The sequence below is a fragment of the Anolis sagrei genome, chromosome 6 (assembly GCF_037176765.1).
Source record: "Anolis sagrei isolate rAnoSag1 chromosome 6, rAnoSag1.mat, whole genome shotgun sequence".
Classification (NCBI taxonomy): domain Eukaryota; kingdom Metazoa; phylum Chordata; class Lepidosauria; order Squamata; family Dactyloidae; genus Anolis; species Anolis sagrei.
In genome coordinates this window covers 23,692,994-23,720,822 of record NC_090026.1, presented here as the reverse complement: position 1 = coordinate 23,720,822, position 27,829 = coordinate 23,692,994, and the positions used below count along the sequence as shown (strand labels likewise).

General features: G+C 40.5%; 1 protein-coding gene across 3 annotated transcripts; it reads left to right on the top strand.

Annotated features, from left to right (window-relative positions):
- Positions 1-1,222: 1,222 nt before the first annotated feature.
- On the top strand, positions 1,223-25,511 carry GREP1 (glycine rich extracellular protein 1). 3 transcript variants are annotated; one of them, XM_067469933.1, is made up of 17 exons: positions 1,223-1,350; positions 4,883-4,939; positions 6,503-6,556; positions 7,251-7,295; positions 7,858-7,914; positions 8,917-8,946; positions 10,575-10,619; positions 13,341-13,373; positions 14,165-14,218; positions 15,421-15,486; positions 17,782-17,850; positions 18,806-18,874; positions 19,081-19,164; positions 22,544-22,600; positions 22,811-22,894; positions 24,194-24,247; positions 25,070-25,511. In XM_067469933.1, the coding sequence occupies exons 1-17, from the start codon at positions 1,284-1,286 to the stop codon at positions 25,093-25,095; spliced, it is 951 nt and encodes a 316-aa protein (XP_067326034.1). In that variant the 5' UTR covers positions 1,223-1,283; the 3' UTR covers positions 25,096-25,511. The 3 variants fall into 3 exon arrangements, with proteins under 3 accessions (XP_067326034.1, XP_067326035.1, XP_060639072.2); XM_067469934.1 differs by having other exon boundaries at positions 14,162-14,218; positions 17,782-17,838; XM_060783089.2 differs by having other exon boundaries at positions 14,162-14,218.
- The last annotated feature ends 2,318 nt before the right edge of the window (positions 25,512-27,829 follow it).

The window sequence follows — 27,829 nt, the reverse complement described above, 5'->3', positions numbered from 1 at the left end:
TAGCACCATTACCTTCCTACAGAAGTGGTACCTATTAATCTAATTTCTGGAGGCAGTGCTCAGCTCTGTCCATGGGGAGGTGCTCTTGTTCCATTTTCAAGCCACAGATCCTGTTGACCGTAGAAACCTCTTGGTTGAGTTGCTAGCATGGCTGCATGGTCACCTTTATTACCTTGCCGTCAAAGTGGTACATATGATCTACTTACATTTGCATGTTTTTGAACTGCTAGGTTGGCAGAAACTGGACCTAACAGTGGGAGCTCATTCTGCTCCTCGGATTTGAACTACCAATCTTTTGGTCAGCAAGTTCAGCAGCTCAGTAGTTTAACCTGCTGTGCCACCAAGGGGCCCTTGGAGGATACGTCATACTACTGTTGGGAGAAGCACACCACTATATTTCTGCATTCCCTGCAAGGAAGAGTTCTCCTTTCCCATTTGATGCTATGAGGAAAATTAGAGCGAGACATATAATATATATCTCACTCCAATAAATGAATTCCCCAGGGTCATGCATGAAGCTTCTTGGCAGAGCTGAGGCCTGAATCTACAAATTGCAAAGCAATTTATGGATTGATTTATACTATAGTATAAATTTTATAAGACTATAAATTTTATCAGTTCCTATACCACACTTTTCGAAAGACATTTATTAATTATTTCTGCATTTAGAATATTTATACTCCCGCTGTTCCGCCAAAAAGGCTCCCAGAGCAGCTTGCAAATCATTTCCAGGACAGTTTACAAAGTGAAAACCAACACATCATAGCAATCGGTATGTATGCACCCAATAATACAACAGCAATAAAAAAAAACCACAATTAAAAGCAGCAGAAGAACCAGGTCAAAATATTTCTACAGCCTTCTCCAAATTAAATTTTAATCTGAATGCTGGGTTTTAAAAAGGCATTATGTCATTAATAGGAGATGACTTGTGATCCTATTGCATGCATGGATTTTTTTGTGTGGACGGAAGAGTGAGATTACATCTGACAACATTAATGGCAAATATGGATGTAAGGATATGAATGAGTATTTGTTATAGGGCTAAGACAGAGTGTCTGTAACCCCATATATCTTCACTGGAATCCCCCCCCCCCCCCCCCCCCCGTCCTTGAAGCCTATTGGATAGCATAAAAGGAACGGTGTAGCTTAGGCGTCCAATGGAGAGGAGTGATGGGCAGTGGGTGGAGCACGGCTAGGGCATAAAATGGGTTGCTCCCTCCCAATCACAGCATTGTGTGGCATCCAGAGTCTCAGAGGAAGGTGAATCTAGGCACCTTACAATGGCCAGCTTCGGTCTTTGCGCCTCGGTTCTGCTTTTGTGCTTGGTTAGAGGCAGCCTGCAGGGAGGTAAGTCTGGGTGGTTTTAAAAGGCATTAAGTCATTAATGGGATACGACTTGTGATCCTATTGCGTGTATGAATTTTTCGTGGATGCAAGAGTGGGATTACATCTGATTGTATTAGCCCCAAGTATGGATGCAAAGAGAGGTATGGGAAGTTTCATATCTTATCCCCCTATTAGATAGATAAAACAACCTTATCATGAGGAAAGGGAGATGTAATAAAGGCTTTACAAATTAGCAAGAGGAAGACAATAGAAAATTTTAAATCTATATTCACCTTGGGTTTTTTTTTATAGCCTTGATATGCCTATTACCTTCTTATACTTGTTATTTTATACTTGTTATTACTTTTTTAGACATTGATAATCTTTACTCAGCTGTGATATTAGTGGGTTGTTGTAGGTTTTTTCGGGCTGTATGGCCATGGTCTAGAGGCATTCTCTCCTGATGTTTCGCCTGCATCTATGGCAAGCATCCTCAGAGGTAGTGAAGCCTCTGAGGATGCTTGCCATAGATGCAGGCAAAACGTCAGGAGAGAATGCCTCTAGACCATGGCCATACAGCCCGAAAAAACCTACAACAACCCAGTGATTCCGGCCATGAAAGCCTTCGACAACACATGTGAGATTAGTTTTTCCACCATTATCAATTTATTTATTCATCACACTAGAGAATGAATCCACTTTAAATCCAGTTTCTGCCTCCTGCAGAATTCTGGGGTTTGTAGTTTAGGGAGGAGCCTTTAAGAGCCTCTCTAAACTACAAATTCTAGAATTCTGCAGGAAGCAGAAACCAGATTCTCTAGTGTGATGAAGTGGGGTTTTTTGTCAATTTTGATATTAACAAGCCTCTGTAATTTATAGAATGTATAAAAAAATTGAAACAAACAAATAAGAGCTATAAGAAGGTCCAACAAGTGATAAAAAATTATCAGAAGAAACACAGAGGGAGGCATATCCAGAAAATGCAAGAACTAAATAATGCCACTTCTTATCAATGTCTTTTTAGCTCAGGAGTTTACTTTTCACATGTACATTTCACCTGTAATTGACTAGTTAATGTTTGGATACAAACTTAATGTCAACACTCCTTCTGAGCAAAGAAGACCCAAAGAATGATGTAAAAAGAAGGACCAGACTATTGGGTATAAATAAATATTATATTTATTTATACCCCGCTTTATCTCTCCATGGCAATGGTGTCACCAGGGCAGAAACCCAAGGCTACAGTCAATTGGATCAGTTATAGCAGTGGTTCTCAACCTTCCTAATGCCGTGACCTCTTAATACAGTTCCTCATGTTGTGGTGACCCCAAAGATAAAATTATTTCCATTGCTACTTCATAACTGTAATTTTGCTACTGTTATGAATCGTAATTTAAGTATCTGATATTCAAGATGTATTTTGATTTACTGGGCCAAAATTGACAGAAATATCTGATATGCCCAAATTTTAATACTGGTGGGGTTGGGGGGAATTGATATTGTCATTTGGGAGTTGTAGTTGCTGGGATTTATAGTTCACCTAAAATTAAAGAGCATTCTGAACTTCACTAATGATGGAATTGAACCAAACTTGGCACACAGAACTCCCATGACCAACAGAAAATACTGGAAGGGTTTGGTGGGCGTTGACCTTGAGTTTTGGAGTTTTAGTTTATCTACACCCAGAGAGCACTGTGGATGTAAACAATGATGGATCTGGACCAAACATGGCATGAATACTCAATGTGCCCAAATGTGAACAGCGGTGGAGCTTTGGGAAAATAGACCTTGACATTTGGGAGTTGTAGTTGCTGGAATTTATAGTTCACCTAGAATTCTGGACCCCACCAATGATTGAAGTGGGCCAAAATTCCAGGTGTGATCTGACCAAGATAGAATAGAGGGGTAGCATGACTTCCCTGGATCTAGACACTAGACTCCTATTTATGCAGGCCAAAATCCCATTGGCTTTTTTAGCTGCCACATGACATGGTTGGCTCATGTTTAACTTGTTGTCCATGGGGCATTGAATATTGGCCTTGTGTATGTCATAATCTGCTCCGAGTCCCCTTGGAGATATAGAGCAGAATATAAATAAAGTGTATTATTATTATTATTATTATTATTATTATTATTATCTGAGTAATCCTTTGATATACTGCCACTACAAGTCAAGAGGCTCTTTGTAGAGTGAAGGGCCAAGAAAATCGAAGTCTAGAGACTTGGTATTTTGTCCCTAAGAAGCAGAAACCAAAGCCCATTATACCCAACTAGTTTTCATATCTACAAACCCTTTTGTCAAAATCCCTCTGTGGCTTCTGAGCCATCCCAAAAGTCTGATCTGGTGATTTACATGTTCTCTTTTCTATGCCACACCTCCGTCTGGCACAAAGATGCCACATTCCATCTGTGCCCTTGCCAACCTGGTACAGACAAAGATTTCCTCAGTGCCCTCACCAGGGGATGAAAGCTTGACACCTTCTTGCAAAGCCACAAAGGCAAGCAAGAAGGCCAGGAAACAAGGTGGGTCACAGGTGGGTTAAGGGCCAGAATATCTCTTTGCTCAGATTAAGTCATATTTTGACACTGGGGATCCAAGCTTTGAAAGAAGTTCTAAGGATAGACTCAAACCTGGCCTTAATGGATCTGGCACGACTGGTTGGAGATAGGTGTTTTCACATCAGTGGCTGGAAGGGAACAGCTTTCTTGGCAACTAGCTTTTTGGGGGCACCCTGAATGTGGATGCCTGCATGGACCACAGCCCATTTCAGACAAGTGCCAGCTGTGGAAAACCTTTCATGCAACTGGTAAAGTGATCTCCATGAAATGTTATACCACAAGCTATACACATACTGCAAAATTGTAGTAGCTTAATGCCACTAGCTAGCAGGTCCCTCTTCTGAATTACATCCATACGTTCTCCTGCCAAAGTCTTACACTGGATCTACCCTGCCCTATATACCAGGGTCTGATCCCAGATTATCTACTTTTATCTGAATTATATGGGTCTACACTGCCAGATAATGTGGGATACAGGGCCATTGGATAGACACATAGCTGCTGGAATGCACCTACCACAATCCTTCACCATTGGCACTGAGAGCTGATGGTAGTTGCAATCAGAAGTTTAGTTGCAATCAGAAGTTGCCTTTTTATTCAGAACAAGAGTGTCTTTGAACACAGTACTGTTCTATTCGGACTTCATCACACTAGAAAATGAATCCACCTTAAATTCGGTTGCTGCCTCATGCAGAATTCTGGGGTTTATAGTTTAGAGAGGAGCCTCTAACAGCCTCACTAAACTACAAACTCCAGAATTCTGCAGAAGGCAGAAACTGGATTTAAAGTGGATTCATTCTCTAGTGTGATGAAGCAGTTAGTTTGGAGACATTTGGCTGCCCTTTGAAATAAGGATTGTTGTCTAATTAAATGAATAATAAGGACACATTCTTTGAGACTGATGCAAAATGCTTCTGTGTTAGGGATGTGATTATTTGCATATGTGTGCATCTCCAGGGTCATTCACCTTTTTTGTTTTGTGGGTGCATTTCAGGAATAAAGCCACAAGGAAATGGACGAGGGGGTCTTTACCTTCCATCCCTGCTAAGAGGTGAGAATCCTGTGGCAAGTCCACAGCCTCCATGTTGTATTGTTTTATGTCCTCTGTTTTCACTGTTCCTCACAAAGGTTCACAGTATAAATCAAAACAAGACTGAGTTAAAACAAAACCATTATAAATAAACAAACTATCCTAGTTTGAAAAGCATTTGAAACATAATGGTAAAATTAAAAGTACACCACAAACACTTTATTAAAATATGTTTCTATAATAACAAGCTAGTTGCCGAAGACCATCCAAATAATAATAATAATAATAATAATAATAAGTATGGATTGTCGATGTTGCAATCCCATGTGATAGCAGGATTGAAGAGAAACAACTGGAAAAGCTGACACGATATGAGGATTTAAAGTTTGAACTACAAAGACTCTGGCGGAAGCCAGTCAAGGTGGTCCCAGTGGTGATGGGCACACTAGGTGCAGTGCCTAAAGACCGTGGCCTGTACTTAAACACAATCAGCACTGACAAAATTACCACCTGTCAGCTGCAAAAGGCCACCTTACTGGGATCTGCATGCATTATTCGACAATACATCATATAGTCCTAGACACTTGAGAAGTGTCCGACGTGTGATCCAATACAACAGCCAGCTAAGTGTCTGCTGTGGACTCACCTTGTTGTGTTTATAATAATAATAATAATAATAATAATAATAATAATAATAAAATTTTCTTACCCGCCTTTCCTCATGGCTCAAGGTGGGTTACAACATAGCCAAAAACACATAATTATCATAAACTTTGTATAAAATACCTATATTAAAATGTATTTGTACGAAATACACATATTAAAATACACAGAACAAAGATTAAAATATAGTGAACACAAGACACAAGTTTAAAATTCATGATTAAAACTGACATGAACAAAGGATTCCCCAGGCAGGAAGCAGCCAGGTTTTGAAGCTGCAAAGTTATTTAATTCTAATCAAGGTGGCCAGTTGCAACAGTCACACTTGCCTCCAACAGACAAGAGTTATTTCTCCCACCCTGGACATAATTCCACAGATATATAAACCCCACTTGCCTAGTTTCCTACAAATCTCACAACCTCCGAGGATGCTTGCCATAGATGTGGGCGAAACGTCAGGAGAGAATGCTTCTGGAACATGGCCATACAGCCCGGAAAACTCAAAGCAACCTCAAACTGACTGTGCTTGCCTGCTGGAGGTGGGGCTAAATATTCTAAGACACCAGATCCTGTCTGATCTTGGAAACTAAGTAGGTTCACCCTTGCTGAGTACTTGGATGGGAGATTGCCAATGAAATGCTAAAAGTAGCAAAGATACTAAAATATTGACAAAATATTCTGTTTGTTGTACTTGTTTGAGATATGACTTTGTTTCAGCCTTGTTAACAAAACAAGGTGTTACAATTAACTATGTTAGTTGTAACTTATTGCATCTAAGTTACAAATCCCAGTCTGCCTATGTTTGTTGAACTATTCTGGGCAATAACATTTCCAATCTCTTGAGCATTCCAGCCATCACTCACCCTCTCCCATAGGTCTGCTGAACTGAATGCTTTGTTTTTTATACCCCATCCTTCATAGGCGCAGGAGGAATGCAGCCAGCAGCTGGATTGGGACCTGCTGGTGTCAAGGCTGGTAAGTCGGAAAGCCGTCTGGAGGAAGTGCCTTCGTTTATTCCTTGATGCTGGAGAAAATTAAATACCCATCTTCATATTTGCCTACTGGTATTCATGCAGTACTAAAAAAAAAAAAACCTGGTATACTGATTTTTGCATCACTCTTTACATTAGCCCAACAGTATAGAATGGACAAATGTTAGCAAAAAGCAACTTAACCATCTTCTCTCCACTGTAAAAAAAAGTCTTCAAACCTGCAGTTTATTTGCCATTTGGGATATATTCTGTGAAAAATCCACATTTTGTTGTTGTTCAGGAGAGTGTATTTTCTATGCAGTGATGTTGTTTTCTGCATAGGAAACTTGCTTTTTTTGCTTTGCACGAAGAAAAGTTCAATAAAATACTGTAATTCAAATCATTTTACAAGCTTCTTAACAATGTTACTATTGGCATTGGCAAACTTCAGCTCTCTAGGTGATAGGCTGTTAGGAATTGTGGAAGTTGAAGTCCAAGACACCTGGAGGGCCAAAGTTTGCCCATGCCTGATATACATTATATAGCACTATGAAGAGGACTGCGCTGAGAAATGATTGTAACCGTGCCATGCACTGAACTTTGGCTAAAGGAGAATTTGAACCCAGGTCTCACTGATCCATATTACTCTAATATGTCCCTGCATTTTAATCCTCTCCTTTTTGTTTTTCACTCTACAGGCAGGTACCCTCCCTATGGGACCCAAGGACTACCTACAGGACTGGGTGAGTTTAACCATGCTGCTGGAATAAATTGCTCAGAAGTAAGGCATTTAAATGATACTTTACAGGCCCAAAGCTGATGAAGATGGATCTGTTTTCAATTGCTTCCACAATACTTTCAAAAATGGAAGCAGCACCTATGTATGAAGGCACAAGGAAGTGGCATTGAGGTGGTCTGGGCTTCTGAAGAGGCAGAAGAGAAGCACTATTTTGGAATGTAGTTGGGTTAGTCCTCACAGTTTTGAATATTGCTTCTCCATAATAAAAAAAAAAACCTGCAAGGAGGAAGCAAATGCAGCTGTTACTACTACTACTACTACTACTACTACTTATTATTATTATTATTATTATTATTATTATTATTATCCCATCACCATCTCCCCAAGGGAACTCAAGGCAGCTTACAAAGGCACTCCAAGGTACAGCATATAACATATAACATATGCTTTTGTCATAAGAAAGAGTAGGAACAAATTTACAGGCTGTGGAAACGGAACAGGAACAAACCTACAAATGGGTCTTCTAAATTGCAGCTTTGAGTTTTTGTTGGGTCTTGTCTTTGCAGGAGTACAGAACGGATATGGGGCTGGACGCGGCTATGGGGGCAAATTGGGGAAGCCAGGTAAGCAATGCATATCAACACCTGGGTCTCAGCTTAGCAAGATGGATCCCTTACCTTTAATGGTACTAGCACCTACGTATTATACCAGCTCGCTATATAATACCTCATAATCAAAGGCAGAGAAAGGTGGGGAAAGAAGACAGAACAAGATCTTCTGATAGGTAGTACCTTTGTTGGGTGAGTGGGTTTATTAACAAAAGACCCTCCTCAATGTACAGCAGAGTAACTTATTAGCAGCAGCGTGACCCAGCCCCAGTAGCCCAAAGTGATAAAAAGAACTCAATATAGTTGCAGTATTTACAATAACAGTGTTTCCACAACACAATAATGACCTTTATACTTCTTTCTTTGCTTCCATGCTGCGGTTCTTTCTTATGCAGATAAACACCTTCACTCTTATAGAGCCTCCTCCCACACCGAAAATGCACCAGAGGCCTTACTCACACAGAGCTTTACCTCGGACTCCTAAGGACAACACTAGCTTTGTCCCACTAACTCGTAATTTGCTGTACATTTAGTGAATGAAAATGCAAAACTTGGAATATCTACTTTTTAGATTAAGAATCCTCTAGCAAACACAGACACTGGCCTGGATGACTGAGAAATTCTGGGTGTTGTAGACTGAAAAAGTAACTTTTCCCTACTTTGTAGGTAAAGAATGCTGGGGACGGAGGGGCTTTTCTGTTAACAACTTTGGTTGCTGCCACAAATTCCTTAGCCACATATGTACTCAGAAACACCCTGGTCCTTAATATTTAGCATGACGTCTATCCACTTGAATATTTTTTTGCACCTGGTACAAGCTGGTAGCTTCTGTGTTCCAGTTTTTAAAAGTATATTTCCTCAAGCTTGGCATCTACATATCCCTGGTATGAAGGCTATCACAACCACAAATAAGAATAATCACAGAAACCAGTCTTTCTCACTTACTCTTACTGATCTTATCCGTCTATCCATCTATCCATATTATTCTCTTTTTAAATAATTTCTGCCTCCCTGCAGGTTATGGACTCCCAACTGGATATGGAGCAGGTAGGATAGCCTTTCTCTTGCTTATTTTGCTATGGTATATCTGGAGTTCTCCTTCCTCACTATCCATCTGTTGGACTGCTTTGATAATGTATTCTGCATGGCAGGCGGTTGGCCTTGATGTCCATTGTGGTTTCTTCCAGCTGTGATTTTATGACATGGGGATATATTTAAGAGCAGGGATTGGCTTCATATTCTCCCTCTATGCAGGCCTTCTCACCCAACACTTTTGATGTTGTAGGTAGTCCTTGTTAGAAATAGCAACCTTCTACAAGCCTCCTATACTAGTTATTTGTTATGTATATAATTCAAATTGCTTACTATATTGTATGTATGTTTTGATATGCAGTTTTCCCTTAACTCTATGTTTTTTGAGATTGTGGGAGGGACTGAAGATCATGTGACCAGATCTGAGACTATTCAGACTGAGACTCAGTTTGCATCAGAAGCAGTACAGTACAGTTTAGAAGTCAGTAGTGTCAGTATGCTTCAGTGTGTAATCAGTCTGTATTGAGTCAATGTTCAGTAGTGTATTAGACTGAAGAGATTGTTAGTCTGTATGCAACAGAGAAGAGATTGTATGTATGTTTATGGCATCTAATTGTTGCCAATCTGTACGCCGTCCTGAGTTGTCTTCAGGCTGAAAAGAGCAGGATAAAAATGCTGTAAATAAATAAACTTACTGTTTAAACTCTCAACCAATAAGAAATGCACCTGTATGCTGAATACATGAAGTTTGTAGGTAAATCAACTGTGTTACTTTTAATGAAGACTACCTAATTTTTGTTCTCTTGAGTGAATGATTTAAAAGCAATATATTTTATGGAAGAGTAGATGCGTTTTGGGCAACTGAAGATCCATTATATATTTTGTGCATTGGCATATCTTTGTTCCTAACAGTTCAGAGAGATAACCAGGTATATCAGTCTAACAACTGAGAAACCTAATTTGCCTTTCACAAATACTAGCGGATATTTACCACTAAGGAGAAGATTCATTCAAACAAGTATTTAACTCTTCTCAGGAGGATCATACTTTACAAAAGAGTTGTGATTATTCCAAATAGTGTGAATGCCAATTCATCTCCAAAAGGGTCACGTTTCCAAAAGGCTATGGATATTTCTGGTTTCCCAAAAGTCTTTAAAAAAAGCCATGCCTTTCCAAAAGCACTGACACCATTTCTGCCTCCTGAATTGCTTTGCTTTCCATTCCAATCAAATCCAAAATGAAAGGGATACTCTACCAGGGCTTTATAGTGTTGGTGGGTTTCTATGCATCCTTGTAAGCTGATAAGCTGCTGCTGAATTCCTGAAAGAACTGTGGCAGCAGCATGAAATTCAGTGGTGGCCATCAGTTTCATCAGGGGGAGAGTGGGGGAGGGGGATTCCAATACAGGCCTCCTAATTTGAAGAGGTTGCTCATCCTAAAGTGCTCGGGTGGGGTGAGATAACTGTAGCCCAAAAAAAGTAACTTTTCTGATAAAGTTTTAAAACTACTTTCTGCTTTTCAGTGCCATACAATGTTAAATTGAAATCTGAGGAATGAAATTTTATAAACAAACACACCAACAATGCTCATTGGAGTATCCCTTTCTGCATCATTATAGTTCAGGATGCAATATTGTTTTCCAGGATACAGAGACCTCGGTTATCCCCGTGCTGGCTTTCCCTTGGCAGGTGAGTACTTCACAGATACTTTTCCTCTCCTTTTCTCTCACAATTCAAATGTTACCAGACTTCCATATTTGCTCTTTGACATGACAAAAGCTGCACATGTTTTGCTGAACGTCCCATTTTAAAATACAAAGACCACGAGGGACTGCCAGGTCGTTCTATGTATTCTGAGCCCCAGGTGTATTTCTTGATGGAAATGTCAAATGTTTCACTTATTTTCTCACATTGATTTAGGGTCCTCCGTGGTGGTGGAATTCAACCCCACACTGCTCAAGTCTCAAGACCTCAACAAGGAGCAATTAGTTAGTTATTTTAGTATAGACTAAGGAAATGTTTTTCAACCTTTCTGATACCGCAGTCCCTTAATACAGTTCCTCAGGTTGTGGTGACCCACAATCATAAAATTAGTTTTGTTGCTACTTCATAACTGTAATTGTACTACTGTTAAATAGCTGATATGCAGGATAAATTTTCGTTCACTGGACCAAATTTGGCACAAATATCCAATACGTACAAATTTGAATACTGGTGGGGTTGGTGGGAGGGAATTGATTTTGTCATTTGGGAGTTGTAGTTGCTGGGATTTATAGTTCACCTACAATCACCTAACAGGTGATGGGCGGGGTGAAGTCCAATAATAAAGGAGTTCCTCAGCAATCTAAACTGTACTGCAATATTTATTTATTTATTTAGTCCATTTGTACCCCATCCTTCTCACCCCTTGGGGTGGGGGGGCTCAGGGTGGCTTTACAACAAGCACTCATTTGAGTGCTAACCACAGTCACAGACACATTTAAACAGATCATTAAAATACATTACATTTAAAAATATTTGATATGTTTTCATGCTTTTATGTAAAGGTTATATGAGTGAAATATGGACCAGGCTGTGGCGCAGCTAGTTAGTAGTCAGCTGCATTAAGTCACTACTGACCAAGAGGTCATGAGTTCGAAGCCATTTCAGGTTAGAGTAAGCTCCCAACCATTAATAGTCTAGCTTGCTGCCAACCTACGCAACCCAAAAGACCATTGCATCTGTCAAGTAGGAAATTTAGGTACTGCTTTATGTGAAGAGGCTAATTTAACTAATTTATGACACCATAAAACCTTCCAACAGTGTACGTAAGAATGAGGAAATACTCCATCAAGGCCTGGTGTCACAAGTGGATGGTGAAGTGGCAGCTCCCCCTGTGGCCAGAATTGAGCATACCATCATGAAGCCAGAAGCGCTGGAATGCTAAATTGCCTCTGTGTCTGTCTATATATGTTGTATGTCTATGGCACTGAATGTTTGCCATGTATATGTGCATTGTAATCTGCCCAGAGTCCCCTGCAGGGTGAGAAGGGCAGAATAGAAATAGTGCAAATAAATAAATAAGGATATGAAATGTTACTAATGTTAGTTACCTGAAATGTTACTTTTAATGTTAGTTACCTGAAATGTTGTATCTCTCTTCTCAAGGTGGAAAAATAGACTTCAGAGCAGATTCTCTAGGGCGTATACATCCCTATGCATGAACATTAGTGTCATCACATAGTTTCAAAGCTAGCAGATCTTGCAGGTATTATCAGACAGTTATGTTCCTCTAAATCTATGTATAAGCAGCAGAACAAATGCTGTATTGGATATTAAATCTGCAAGGGACACACTCAAGTCAAATAAATGGATATTGCCTATGAAAAGCTGAGGCAAGCTTCGGCAATATAAATTAGGAGGAAGGGCTCAGACAGGAGATTTGGGCATGGTAAAAGAATTGTTACAACCACTTCTCTATTTTTATCTGTGAAATGTTATTATAATATCCTGTGATGCCATTAATCAGAGCTGTATGCATGCAGTCAGGCTAGACAGGTGAAAAATATATCATCTTGAAGAGCTCTGCTTTTGTTTAGAACTTATTGACTGTGAGCAGTCTCTTATGAACCTTCAAAAACCAGGCAGTGACTCCATAACATGGTCAGGGGTAGCGAAGCAGGGCATGAATGATTTATATAGCCTCCCCTCTACCCCTGCTTGCCATTATTATTGGAAGCATATTGTGCAAACTAAGCACATGTATGCAAATATATTCAGTGTTTTGTCAAAAGTTTTCATGGCTGGAATCACTAGGGTGTTGTGAGTTTTCCGGGCTGTATGGCCATGTTCCAGAAGCATTCTCTCCTGACATTTCACCTGCAACTATAGGATCCCCTGGTGGCGCAGTGCGTTAAACCCCTGTGCTGGCAGGACTGAAGACCGACAGGTCGCAGGTTCGAATCCAGGGAGAGGCGGATGAGCTCCCTCTATCAGCTCCAGCTCCTCATGTGGGGACATGAGAGAAGCCTCCCACAAGGATGATAAAATATCAAATCATCCGGGCGTCCCCTGGGCAACATCCTTGCAGACGGCCAATTTTCTCACACCAGAAGTGACTTGCAGTTTCTCAAGCCGCTCCTGACAGGAAAAAAAAACCCTGCAACTATGGTGGGCATCCTTAGAGATTGTGAGGTCACAACCTCTGAGGATGCCTACAATGGATTCAGGCGAAATGTCAGGAGAGAATGCTTCTGGAACATGGCCATACAGCCCAGAAAACTCACAACAACCACAATTCAGGTCACTTTTCTTAATGCAGGATTTTTTTTTCTTTTTCTTTTTCTCTTTTGTTGCATAAATTACACAAATACAGTCTTAAATCTTTCTATTTTTCTAGTTTGACTAACTAATTCTCCCTTTAACTTACAGGTCTTGGTACAAGAGGCAAGCCTCCCAAAGCAGGTAAATGGCATGTTGGCTATTCTATTGTCTTTCCTGAGTAATGAATATCAGTGTGCCGCAGTTCCACATACATAAATAATCCATTATTTTGAGAATATTCATTCTGTTTAAGCAAAAAACAGAACTGGAGCCCCCAGTGGCGCAGTGGGTTAAACCACTGAGCTGCAAACCTGTTGACCAAAAGGTTGCAGGTTCGAATCCTGGGAGCGGCGTGAGCTTCCACTGTCAACCCCGTCTTCTGCCAACCTAGCAGTTTGAAAACATGCAAAATGTGAGTAGATCAATAGGTACCACTCTGGCAGGAAGGTAATGGTGCTCCATGCAGTCATGTCAGCCACATGACCTGGAGGTGTCAATGGACAACGCCAGCTCTTCGGCTTAGAAATGGAGATGAGCACTAACCGCCAGAGTCGGACACGACTGGACAATATCAGGGGAAAACCTTTACCTTTACCTTAAAAGGAAAAGCAAGTCATCCGCCTACTATTGATCTTTGTCTTCTCCTCCTCTTCCTTTTCTTATATTTATGTCCCACTTAAACTCTTTTAAAAGAGACTTATAGCCTTTTCTCAACCTGTTGTTACTACACTCTGCCTAATGCTAGGGCAAGCCAGCCTTTAAGCCACATTTCTTTAAATTTCCCACCTCTTTTTGTGTCCTCTTCCAATGTGCCTCTGCACAATTCTGACATGAGTCAAGCAGAGCATTACTAGTCCGAGCCTTCATTCAGCCTCAAAATATAACTTGTGCAAAGAGAATAGTTTCTCCTGTGTATTTATCCCTTTCAGCAGGCTATGGGGCAGGACCCAGTGCTGGTGGTTATCCAGCAGTAGGACTACAGCAAGGTAAGCTCCAAGAAGGGATGGGATTACTACATAGGGATTCTAGCACCAAAACATGAGCAGGGATTGGGGAGAAAGTCATTGGGAACTCTCCAAGGTGTTCATTATTTGTCCAGAGAGAAGCCATGCAGTTCAACCCTGTCCTCTGCCTTATAACCCCTGCCCTGTTTGTTCAGGGAGAGCATTCTGCTTTCAGGAGCAAATATTTGTGTTTTGAAGGGCTTTGGGTACAAATGTCCATTTGAAGCCATGGCTTCAATCAGTGTGGGCAGCTGTAATATCTCTGGGGGCCCATGTTTTCCCCGTTTCTTTCTGGGGGCTAAAATAACTGCCAAAAACAGTCAGTCCTCCCCTCAAAATGGCAAGAAGTCAACTTCTGATTTTGAATAACTGATATTTTTACTGTTAGAGAGTACTGCAAGTTATTTAAAAAGAGAATGGCCTCTTCTGCAGTTCACTCTCTGGAGTAACAGAAAAAGAGTGGCCAAGGGAGTCTTAAAGGAATATTGAGCATCGGAAACAGCCTTACAGACTGAATACTTGGTTTGACTTGAGTTAGCTCCATTGGCTGCCAGTCTGCTACCGAGCACGATTCAAAGTGCTGGCTTTAGCCTATAAAGTCTTACATGCTTCCAATCCAGCTTACGTATCAGAATGTATCTCCTTCTACAAACTATCTCAGACATTAGCATCTGTCGGGGAGGCCCTACTCTCGTTCCTCCCTCCTTCACAAGCATGGCTTGTGGGGATGAGAGGCAGGGCCTTCTCAGTGGTGGCCCCTTGGCTGTGGAACTCCCTCTCATGTGAAATCAGATCAGTCCCCTCCCTCGTGACCTTCAGAAAAAAAGCTAAAAATGTGGTTGTGAGATCAAGCTTTCAGACAGCAATCTCCAAGTACAATAAGTGAATGCAGAATAGTGCAATGACAATTGGAATGGCCTTTGACTATTTTATAATAATTTATAATTAAAGTTACATGATTTTAATAAGTGTTTTTAATGTTTGATATTGCTTTTAATGCATTGTTTGTCTCTGTGTGGCATTGAATTGTGCCTTATAAGTAAGCTGCTCTGAGTCCCCTTTGGGGGTGAGAAGGGCAAGGTATAATTGTGGCAAATAAATAAATTGATAATATTCCAAGGAGGGAAAGGAGTTGTCATTTTTATCTTTTTGTTTGTTTGTTTCTTCCGTGCTCTCTTCAACAGCTTATCCTGGCAGCATGGGAGCTGGTGGTTATCCAAGCAGTGGACTCCAGAATGGATATGGCAATGGTGAGGGAAGTGGGAAAGAGAGAGGGATGGGGTGACAGAATGAATCATGGCTCAGATTGTCACCCCACAGCTTCCAATTGTCCAGATTTGGCAGAGATAGCTGTGATTTAAACCTCTGTTTTCCACTTTGTGAATGTCTTTTTAAATATCCTAATTCCCTCGCACTTTCACCTTTGTTCCATTGCTACAAACTGAGTGCTAGATGAAAAAGTCAGGGGAGAGAGAGGAAGGGAAGGATCCGATCTTTCCCAGTAGGTTCAAGCAAAGGCAAACGTCAGCATTCTCTCCTAACTTTTGTGTTCTTCTCATCTATAATTGTCACCTTCTTGACCATACTCAGCAATTGCATGGCCACACATGTGCTAGATTTGATCTGTGAAATGCTGAAAGGTATGTGGTCCGTTTCACACAATACAATCATAGCACTAGGGTTCCACTTTAAATGTTCTGATAGCATCCTTTGGAATCTTGGGTTTTTAATTTGATTTGATTTAATTCTAAGCTCTCTGGCTTTAGAATTTGAACCCTGCACCTCCTCTCTTTATAGCAGTTGTTCCCAACCTATGGTTCGTGGACCACCAGTGGTCCCTAAGAACTAAAATATGGTCCGCGGCTTCACCTTTACTACACTGTTGCAACGAGAGCAACTATCTTGTGAAACCCACTTATAGTGCTGAAGCAACAGGGAGGGGAGAGGCTGACAAGCCACAAAAGTCATGGCAACAAGCCTCCTGACTGCTTCTCCTCCCTCCCCCTGAGCTGAGCCATTCCATGTGGTGCCTGGAAGTGGGGGCAACTTGGTGTTTTTTAGGCCTGTTCCTGAGGTTATTTGGGGTGCTTATTCAGAAAATTGCATTGGATAGACCACATCAGCCCTAGATGATTAAATATGGTTTTCTGTGGGTTAGCAGATGGTGACTACTGGATGGCATATGTTCTGTATCAGAAACTAGAGCTGATGTGATCTAGCCAATGCAATTTTATGAATCAGCATCCCAAATAACCAAACTGAATCTAAAGTTGACCAAAACAGATTCATAACCCATTTGGTACTAAGCAAAGCAAAGTTTATTGAATAGTCCACTGACCGTATCAACATTAAAAACAAAAACAGAAATGTACACAAATAGACAATAGACAATAATCACTACCCTAAAACTCCCATAATAGTGAACATTCAAACTTGATTAAGTTAAAAGATAATTAAAAATATCATCATTAAAATGCCAAGGTAAAATTTCAAACCACAAAAATTAAAAACAAAGGTTAAAACAAAACTTAAAATAGACCAGCTATTACACAATCCCAGGCCACTTCAGGTATCTGCATCACCCCTACAGTTTACCCCAATCACCTCCAGATATGCAGTTCTCGGCTGTGTTGCTTTATGAAGGAAAAGGGCTGTTTGGTGTGTTATCTTAGCATTCTGGCCAGCCATTAAGAATGTAGTTTTGATATGGGGATCCCAGTGTATAATGAATGGTCCGAGGTATTGATTTCTCTCTTTGTTGTACAAAATACAACTAAACAGTACATGTGTAATATCCTCTACCTCTGTTGCCCCACAGATACAGAAACGTTCATTATACGGAACTTGGTTAAACCTTCCATGTTTAACCATTGTATCTGTCTGTTCGAATCGGGTTCTAGTGAATACCCTCCTTAGATGTTTAGGCATTTCTGTCTTTAGGTATTCAGCTGTTTGAAAAGTATGTTTGAAGTGACTTAACCATTTCAGTGAGCCGGCTTTACTAAGGGTGGCAATGTCTTTCTGAGGGCGATCTGGCTGCGACATCTGTCACCCCATTGATCACCAGGGTTGATTCTGCTGATCTGGCTGGATAGGCAGGTGTCCCCTTCCTCCCTCACCGCTCCATGTGTGTCCCTACTGAAGCCAAGCGCTCGGTGGAAGAGGACGTCCCAGGTATAGAAGGAGTGTACCGAGGTCTCCATTTGGTACTAATGTTGGAGAGTGGTCCCTGGTCAAAGTAGTCCCTGGTCAAGTGGTCCTTGGTCAATAAAAGGTTGGGAACCACTGTTTTATAGTGAGTCATCTACTAATTCAAAAATAGGGAGTAAAAAAAAATCAAAGAGCAACTCTTCTTGAATATAATTTTCATCATTCCAAAATGTCCAGAAGGTGGAGCTGTTGATCAACATGATGAAGAAGAACCACTTTAAAAGCATCTCTTCAAACATGTTTATTCGTGCACAAAGTAACTTTCTAATTTAGCAGCTTTCAGCAGGGTTTGTGTAAATAACATCACAAAGATATGGTTTATGCATCTTTTCCAGGATATGGAGCTGGAAGCAATGGATTTGCTGGTGCTGGGTCTCAGCCAGGTGGATATGGTAATGGCAATGGTAATGGAGTGTCTTTATGTCGTATTTATTTCTCTTCCTTTTTCCATGGACCTTGGAATTGGGGGGGTTTTTTGGTACAACAAACCTGTGAGGTATATTCGATTGAGAAATGGTGATTTGTTCAAGGCCTCCTTCGATTTGTCATGGTGACATATTCAAAGTAATTCATGTCTAAAGGCAACATTGATGGCTACACCTCATTGGTAACATTAAGGTAAAGAATGTAAGGTTTCAGTGAGTTATAAAAGATGTACAAAAAGACAGAATTTTGAAAAGTTAGTTTGAAAAATCACCACTGTAAACTCCAGTCAACAAGATTTTCAGTGGAGAATGTTGTGAGTTGCATTCTCCAAAAGTAACTTCTAAGATGTGACTCACCAGCAACTAGTAGGAAAGAAAAAGCAGGCAACAGAAGTCAAATGTCAACTCCAGAAATGCAAGAAATATCAGCTACAGAAAATGTAATACAAGACCAGTCTCAGATGCATTGTTATCCAGGGTAGAGGAAAATATGGCTCCCTGTCCCCAGGACACTAACTGAATCTTATTTTGACACTGTGATGGTGCAGTCTCAATTTCAGGTGCAGGGGAGAAAAATTTTTAGCAGCAGGAAGCAAATGGAATTAACTTCTTTTTAATTTCAACTTTCCAAAAATAGTCTCTACTGGACCAAAAATGGCCTGGGGTCTACTAAAACATAGCAGAAATTGCCCTACACCCTCTAAAAGGCTTTTAGAGACAAAAAAGTTAAATCTACTAGGTGGCCCATGGTGTGATGGAAATGCTGTCCACACACTCCTTGAGTCACTTCTAGGAGCATTTTGGACCCAAAAAGGTTTTCTTTCTTTGAGCTGGGTTTTGCCTATCCCTGATATAAACCTTGAGTCCATTGAGGATAAATGATAGTGAAATGAAAAGCTGTGTACAGAGATCTTGGGGTCTGTCTCTTTTGCAGGTGTCCAAATGCCCTATAGCAGTCAATTAGGCAGCCCTGCTGGAGATCCCACTGCTGCCAAATATGGAGGTGAGTGTTCTTGTTGGTACATAAGGAAAACCAACCTTTCCCAGGCCATTGACAGCCTGGCAAACTGTTGTATGTAATGAAAAGAAACTGGGATTACTTGGAAAGTGCTTAGCTTTCATAAGCACTTTGGTGTCAGGATGAACCGACCTTCCTTTCTATCTTAAAGGGCTTCTGTTGCCCTTTCCTGATTCCCATCTACATTACAGGTGCAGGACAGCTCCCATACAGCGGTCAACCACAGCAATCAGATGGTGCTGGTCTGGGAGGAGACTATGGTGCTGGGAGATATGGTAAGTTGAGAAATAGGATGTCTTGCAAGTAGGATGCTTGATTTCTGCAAAAAGAACCAAATTTTGAATCAATTTAAACTTTAATCCCCAACAAGAACGGCAACCATCTAGTCTCCACACCAAAGCTGGGCACCTTCTGGAGATCGGGCAGTTAGATTGGATCCCCACTGGAGCCACATCAGTGGTGGCATTGCTGATTTTGCCACACGTGTCATCACAGTGCCACAAAATGGCAGCAGCAACAGGTGGCACTCCTAGTGAAAAAAGAGGGGAAGGAAAGGTGGGAGAGAGCAGTGCTAGGTGTCAGGCAGTCATCTTGGTGGGACTGCTTTTATAGATTGAACTTGTGGAGTAGAATAGGGGCAACCCTTAAGGATAGGGATAGGAATCATGTCCACAGAGAAGTTCAGGGCAGCTCTTGCTAATCTTCACAGTAACACCCGTTTCCTCCCCTTTTAAAAAAAAATTGGCCAGAAACCCCTGCTTTTCAGTCAGATATATTCTAAATGCAATAATACATTACTTCAGGAGTTCCTCACTTCAAAAGAAGGGGGAGACCCTTCATCCAGCAGCCAACAAGGTGTGTGGGAGTAACAAAACATCACTTTTAGTCAATCAAAATGGTAGTTAGAATGGTACACTGGCCCTTCAAAGATCCAGAGGTGATGGAAATCTACTGGTGAATAGCTGTGGGTTTTGTCATATTTCCATGTCTGTGGTAGGATGAGATCAGCTGCTATACAGTCTTCAACCTGCCAAATTTGGGGCTGAAGATAAACCAGGACCATATGACTATTCAATTTAGCAACCACATTCCACCTTCCTTTTCTTAGTTTTCCTGCAAATTACAACTCATTTCTGATGCCCTCCCTGAACTTAGTCTTCCTCTTCCCAACAAGCATGGAATAATCTTCTGGTCTAGTTCATTTCAATTTAGTCTTCTTCTCTGAAAGAGTTAAATTGGCTCGTCCACAAGACTGCCTCTTGCCAAAATCCACTTGTGAGAACATCTAGTCTTCCCTCCTCCCAGATCTAATGACACCACTGGGCTAGTATTTTGAAATGTGTTTCTAGATACTTAGTAAATGAAGCCAGTCCAAACGTGTCTAGGGATATTTGCAAATTATTATCTGTCAGAGGGCAAGCCTATTGGGCAGGAGTGAAGTCTGTAGCATCTTCCATTTTAGGAATTAGTTCCCACTTGTCTCTTTTATCCAGGTGGGCCTTAGCTGTCATATGGGCCACAACTTGCCCAGAATGCAGGGCTAAATAGCAGGGAGTTTCACCTTGCAAGAGTGGTGGCAAGCAAAATATAGGTTGGGCTGAGAGGAGTCTGAGTAGTTGCCAAAGTAGCTTCAGGGGCCCAATTGGCCCTTAGGCTGCATTTTGTTTAATGATTGATCTGTTTTGCTCTGTTGTTGTTTATTTGTTTAGTTATTTCTGACTCTTTGTGATCTCATGGACTAGCCCACGCCAGAGCTCCCTGTCGGCTGTTGCCACTCCCAGCTCCTTCAAGGTCAACCAAGTTGCTTCAAGGAGACCATCCATCCATCTTACCCTTGGTCAGCGCCTCTTCCTTTTCCCTTTCATTTTCCCCAGCATCATTGTCTTCTCCAAGTTTTCCTGTCTTCTCATTATGTGGCCAAAGTACTTCACCTTTGCCTCTAATATCCTTCCCTCCAGTGAACAGCTGAGCATTATTTCCTGGAGTATGGGCTGGTTTGATCTTCTTGATCAACACCACAGTTCAAAAATGTCTATATTCCTTCGTTCAGCCTTCCTTATGGTCCAGTTGTCACATCCATAGGTTACTATGAGGAATACCATTGCTTTAACTATGTGGATCTTTGTTGTCAGTGTGATGTCTCTTCTCTTCACTATTTTATCGAGATTGGTCATTGCTCTCCTCCCAAGTAGTAAGCGTCTTTGGATTCATTGGCTGCAGTCTGCATCTGCAGTAATATTTGCTTCTAGAAGTACAAAGTCTATCACTGCCTTCACATTTTCTCCCTCTATTTGCCAGTTATCAATCAGTCTGACTGCCATAATCTTGGTTTTTTTTAATGTTTAACTGCAACCCAGCATTTGAACTTTCTTCTGTTACCTTGGTTATAAGCCTCCTCAGCTCCTCGCTTTCAACCATCAAAGTGGTATCATCTGCATATCTATGGTTGTTAATGTTTCATCCAGCAATTTTAACTCCAGCCTTGGATTCATCAGGCCCCGCACGTCGCATGGTGTGTTCTGCATATAAGTTGAATAGGTAGGGTGAAAGTAGACAGCCCTACCATATTCCTTCCTAATCTTGAACCAATTTGTTTTTCCAAGGTCTGTTCTTACTGTTGCAACTTGGTTGTTATACAGATTCCTCAGGAGACAGACAAGGTGACTTGGTATCCCCTTATCACCAAGAACTTTCCACAATTTATTACGTTTTGCTTTAGACAGGAGGAAAGTGTTGGGTGCAAACTAGCATAGCAGCAACAATTTACAAGGCTTTGGGTTTTGTTTTGTTTCATTTTTGCTGTAACTTGCTGAGAAGAAAGTGGGATATGATGTATTTAGTTAGATTTCCTCTTTCCTTCCTAATTGTTATGGTGCAAGGACTCGCTCTCCACTCTGCTGTGCATCCACCTGGCTAGAAACAACTGGGCTAGATTAAATGTTCCTTATCCCCATCTTCCTAAGTGAGAAAAATAATCCTATTATTTCACCTTGATCTTTGAACAGCCACTTTAGCTAAGATTTTTTTTCTTACTATCCAAAGATTTATTCTCTTTCTCACTTTCTCCCCAACCTCATGCTTTGTATGTATTTAATTTAAAGTTGTAAGCAACAGTTGTTGCTATTTAATGCATACCATTTAATGATATCACCAAGGGCTCTTCCCAGGCCTCAGGCTTTGGCTGGAAAACTCAGTGCTTTGGATGATCCTGAACAGCAACACTAACTGAGGATGTTGAGTCACTGGATTCTCTCTCCCTTGCAATGTGTGCAGAGAATCCCCCCAGAATGCTAATCAAGGTGGCCAATTGAAACATTCAGACCTATCTCCAACAGACAAGTGTTATTTCCCCCACCCTGGACATTCCACAAATATATAAACCCTATTTTCTTAGTTTCCAACAGACCTCACAACTTCTGAGGATGCCTGCTATAGATGTAGGTGAAATGTCAGGAGAGAATGCTTCTGGAACATGGCCATACATAATGAAAAACTAACAACAACCCAATTCCCCCAGAGCTAGAGTGCCAGAGGAAGTGACCACGAGGGGAAATCGCAGTGACCACGAGGGGAAATAAATGGATGTGAGATGAGCTTTTTGTTTTAAATGCTTACTTCTTTTTCACCCTCTGCTTCCTTTTCCACTCTGTGCAGGTAATGGAAATGGCCTGGGATATATGAATGGTGGAGAAGCTAATGGGCTGGGGGCAGGTAAGATGGAGGGATCTTTTAAGAAGATACTTTAAAACCTCACCCTCTCCAGTTGAGCTCCTGTAACAGTCTTTTCACCCTTTGCTTGAAAAAAATTGTATCTGATACTAATTTGGTGTAATTGAAAGCACTTTCTGCAACTGTGCCTTCACTTTACATTCACATATACATTCTCTGCGCTTAGCTTTTGGCTCTCACTCTGTCTGGCAGGTGCATATGGTCCTCTTGGAGCCGGGCAAGCACAAAGAGGGTATGGTGGTCCACTAAGCCCTGGACAAACACTGGGAGGCTATGGTAGGTGACCCCGTATTTGTGTTATAGATCCAAATGTGAGGAACCCCTTCCTGCCCCACCACTATTATACCCAAGTTTGTAGTTCCTGTGTGTATCTTTATTTGTATAATCCTATCATGTGATGCTACCAGCCTCGCATCACTGCTGCCACAACAGACAAGCGTCTGAATTCCTTTATGCCAAGAATACTATTACAGCATTAGAATCACAAGTGTATAATGCAAATAATAATAATAATAATAATAATAATAATAATAATAAACAATGTTCAGTGTACCATAAAATATGATTTCATTAACACATCTAAATCTTGATTTAACTCTCATCCAAACTCACATCTTCTTTACACATTCCTAACTAACCAACCATTATAACTCCAGTCTGTCTTTGATCCTAGCTCTTACTACTTCTCTCACTCTCATTTTCCTAGTTCTTTCTAATATCCAAGGGCCCCCTGGTAGCACAGTGGGTTAAACCACTGGGCTGCTGAACTTGCTGACTGAAAGGTTGACGGTTCAAATCTGGGGAGTGGGGTAAGCTCTCACTGTTAAGCCCAGCTTCTGCCAACCTAGCAGTTCAAAAACATGCAAATGTGAATAGATCATAGGTATCGCTTCAACGGGAAGGTAACGGCTCTCCATGCAGTCATGCTGGCCACATGACCTTGGAGGTGTCTATGGACTCTTTGGCTTAGATATGGACTTAATCAGGGGAAACTTTTACCTTTTTCTGTTATCCATTGAACCATTTTAACATCTCTTGAACATTCATCCAGTCACCAGTCACCTTCCTTCTCATCCCTTTCAACAGATGACTTACCTTATTACATTTACTATTCAGGACATACATAACAATGACTTACTTTAATTTCTCTGATGAGCACATTTTCCCTTCAAAGGTCCATAATGTCATAAACATCTAAAGGAATGTCTCTCTTTTTTAATATTCCAAAATAATATTTTTAAGTTGAGGGTAATATGTTGGAATCAGACTTAATTAAAGACTTAATTGCAATTACAATACACTTAATTGTAGTTGACTCACTGTAATCAGTATGATTAATAAATCACAATCAATTAAATATGATTCATTTGGTGGGGCTGCTATACACTTGAAAACTAAGTATGGCTCCAGCCCATGAGCTTCATATAACTGGTAGAGAAGCAGACCTCACAATGATCTACAGGAAATTTGTATCAAATGAAAGTAAACTCTTAGAAAATGACAGAAACAGGAGAAAAAGAATCATGCACAATTCAGAGTTTCTTATCAGTTTCTTTCTTTCTTTTTTTTCTTTAGGGGGAAAAGAATCAAAGTATGGAATGAATGGATTTCTGGGAAATGGGTACAGAGGTAAAAAAAAGTAGAGAATCCCTGTATGCATCCCATCATTATAGCACAACCTCCTTAAGAAACTATGTTCCCCCAACCATGTTTTAGTCACATCTGTATAGTGCTAACTTCCATAGAATATAGGTAACCCTTATCTATTCCACAAACATGAACAGTTTTAAGAGGATCATCCTGTTTTCTGAAAGTCCTGGTTTATATAAATGAGGTGGGCAATGTGCTTTCCTCCAGAGATTGTTGGATACCAACCTCCATCATCCCCTTATCATTGACTGTGCTAATTATGGCTGATAGGACTTGCAATTGAATCATAGTTGAAGAATGACACTTGCCCAACCAATCTATAATATCATATAAACAGTAATAATGGTCTTTGAATGTGATTTTCCTGCTTCTTGGCAAGGGGTTGAACTGGATGGCCCATGAGTTCTCTTCCAACTCTATGATTATATGATTCTTGTCTAATGTGGAAAAGACCCATCCATGAGACTAACAAAAACTGGATCTCATCACGTTTCAAAGATGACCATGCTTATAAACCTTTCTGGATTTGTTACAGACCTGAAATGTAGATATGCTTTTATCTCCAAGTTGAGAGTATTTCTGGATAATACCCTCCTCCCAACACACATACACACATGCAATGCCACAAATCTGTATAATATTTGGACGCTAAAAGCATTGTCTGCTGTATGATCGTTTAGTGGATAAAACAACCATATCCCCTTCCCACATCATGCTTCTCTCTGCTCTGATTTTGTTGACTGCGGACTTGTAATAAATGTAATAGTAATTGTCTTATTGTCCTCATCTTTCTTTCCTTAGTTCGTTGCCCTTCTGGAAAATGCTGAACAGGTGACATGGCTCCAAGGAATGACCCACAGCAGGAATTAGGCATCCCAACAACCTTTTGGTGCTAATTCTAATGACCAGCAATACCAAAGTTTGCCAGTATAAATGAGAATGCCTTTCTTTTTTCATACTGTGTTATTTTTTTATTGTTGCAGATGTTTCATTTTAAAAGTTTGGGGAGGAGCTTGCATTTTAGGTTTTAAAGCCTCCATCAGAACTTTTTTCCAAAAGGTCCATTCACAGTAGTGATCTAGTGCTATAGAAATATTTACTGCGGAATTGGAATTTCCTTTCCTCCCCCAAAGAATGTGTCCTTAAAAACCTCCCTTCTTTACAGTTAGTTTAGAGATTATTCCCATCTGTGTATATTGTGCCCCATACCCCAGTTTCTTTTCAATTAAAAAATACAATCGTTTAGTCTTGTGTTTTTGTTATTACAGGAGAGAAAAGCACAATATTGTCCAACATAAAGCTTGGTGCTCATTTTAACATTTATGACTAAGTATCAATCATGAATCCGGAACAGTTACAGTTCAGTAAATCTAGGTAACTGTTCTGTATTCACGACAGCTATTTAGTCACAATTGTGACACTATTGCGAGGATTGTAACTAGGCATGGATAGAGTCACGTCGGATAACTCGTTGCTTGTAATAATTTCATTAAAATTACCTTTTTGAAGCAATATTGAAGCTTTTAAAAAAATTGAAAGTCCTTTTGCTCTTCCTAAGCTTTTTCCGCCATTTTTGTTACAACTCAGGAAGTGAGTCGGAAATTATTCAGCTTTTCCCTGCTTCAGGTCCCTGGCCTCAGCTCAAGCCAGAGAAGCCAGTTTTAAACCAGAGAAGGAAGGAATTTCCTGGCCTCGGCTCAAGCCAGAGAAGCCAGTTTTAAACCAGAGAAGGAAGGAATTTCCTGGCCTCGGCTCAAGCCAGAGAAGCCAGTTTTAAACCAGAGAAGGAAGGAATTTCCTGGCCTCGGCTCAAGCCAGAGAAGCCAGTTTTAAACCAGAGAAGGAAGGAATTTCCTGGCCTCAGTTCAAGCCAGAGAAGCCAGTTTTAAAGTTCTGGTGCAAGCCTCTGACTCCAGCAGTCATTACTTAGGGCCTTTCCACACAGCCCTATATCCCAGAATACCCAGACAGAAAATCCCACAGTATCTGCTTTGAACTGGGTTATCTTGAGTCCACGCTGTCATATTTTCCAGTTCAAAGCAGATAATGTGGGATTTTATTCCGCTGTGTGGAAGGGACCTTAATGAACGGAATTTGTACCCTGCCTTTATCCCAATATGGGATCTTAAACTATTCACAATATAAATTAAAACCAGATACAATTACACAATGAATACAAAAGTTTACAAATTCATAACTATTTAAAATATTAATTCAAAACAATCCTTAACAGGCCATAAAATATAAGAACAACACCAGTAGATGAATAGTCCTGTTATGTACAGTTGAGGGCCACATGATCTCAGATATAAATAAACTTGTTTCTGGAAAGATTAAGTTTGTTGGAGAATAAATGGATACAAAACTTCTTCATGAAGACAAAAGAGCTATGGAAATAAATCGGAGATAATGTTGTGCTGAAGCAACAATCAAATTTGTTTGTTTGTTTAAATAAAACATCAGGAACCATCAACTTTTCCTGGCATATTATTAAAACCTAAATAGCAAAATTGAAACAATGGACCTGGCCTCAACTCTGCATAGAGAAGGCTATCCATAAACTCAGTGACCTGGAAAAGATGGCATGACTCAGATAGGTAACAGCAACTCTGAAGAGCAGCAGAAATCTATTGTTGGGATGACAGCTAATTCAGAATCAATTTCAGGATTGAGTGACAGTGTTGTTGAGCCACAGCACCCCCTCCCCAAATTGATCTGAACCTTCAGAGGGACTCCAAGCAAGAGATTCGAATTTCTTTTTATTGTTAAAACATTTTCCGCTCTTTCAAAGTTACGCAATATCGAAGCCTTTGGAGGTTCGGAAAGGATCCAGCAGCAACTGTACCCCGAACTATATCATGTCTAAACCCTTTAATAAATGTATAAAATATTTATTGTGTAACTTGTTTTGATTGTATACTATATCAATCCCTACATGTATAAAACTGTATCAAATACGTTATGAAGGCAGCTGTTTTTCTCAGTGCCCCCTATTTACAAAAGCTTCAGGGAACGGAGATTGCTGAACAATTAAAAAGGTTTCTCCCAGTGATCTCTCAAGCTAGATAATATCAGTTCCTTTATGTGTGTATACAAGACAGATAATCCCTTTATCGCCAGGGCTATGTTGACGCTGTTTTACCTGTTAAAATATGTCTGGAAGCTTATGGTTTAAAGAAAAGGCTAAAACAAATATGAATACATTAGCCTTCTGAAAGGGCAGTCAAGCCCTCCGGTCAGCCAGGATGGCCACCTTTTGTTTCCTGGGTCTTGCATCATTGTCTTCACTGAAATGAGAATTTAAATCAGTGATTCCCAACCTTTTTTTGACCAGGGACCACTCTCCAACTTTATTACCAAAAGGGTTCCGAATAAGTTTTTGGTTAACTTTTGATTCAGCATGGTTATTTGGGGTGCAGACTCAGAAAACTGCATTAGATAGACCACATAAGCTCTAGTTTCTGTACAGAACATATGACATCCAGTAGTCGCCATGTGCTCACCACAGATGGCAAAAACCATCTTTAATAAGCCTCAGCACTATAAGAGGGTTTCATGAGA

Bases quoted from the DNA above. Each gene is read 5' to 3' on its own strand.
- GREP1 (XM_060783089.2), top strand. From the start codon at position 1,284: ATGGCCAGCTTCGGTCTTTGCGCCTCGGTTCTGCTTTTGTGCTTGGTT. The intron at 8,947-10,574 runs GTAGGATAGCCT...ATTGTTTTCCAG, and splicing joins CCCAACTGGATATGGAGCAG to GATACAGAGACCTCGGTTAT. The intron at 22,895-24,193 runs GTAGGTGACCCC...TTTTTTCTTTAG, and splicing joins ACAAACACTGGGAGGCTATG to GGGGAAAAGAATCAAAGTAT.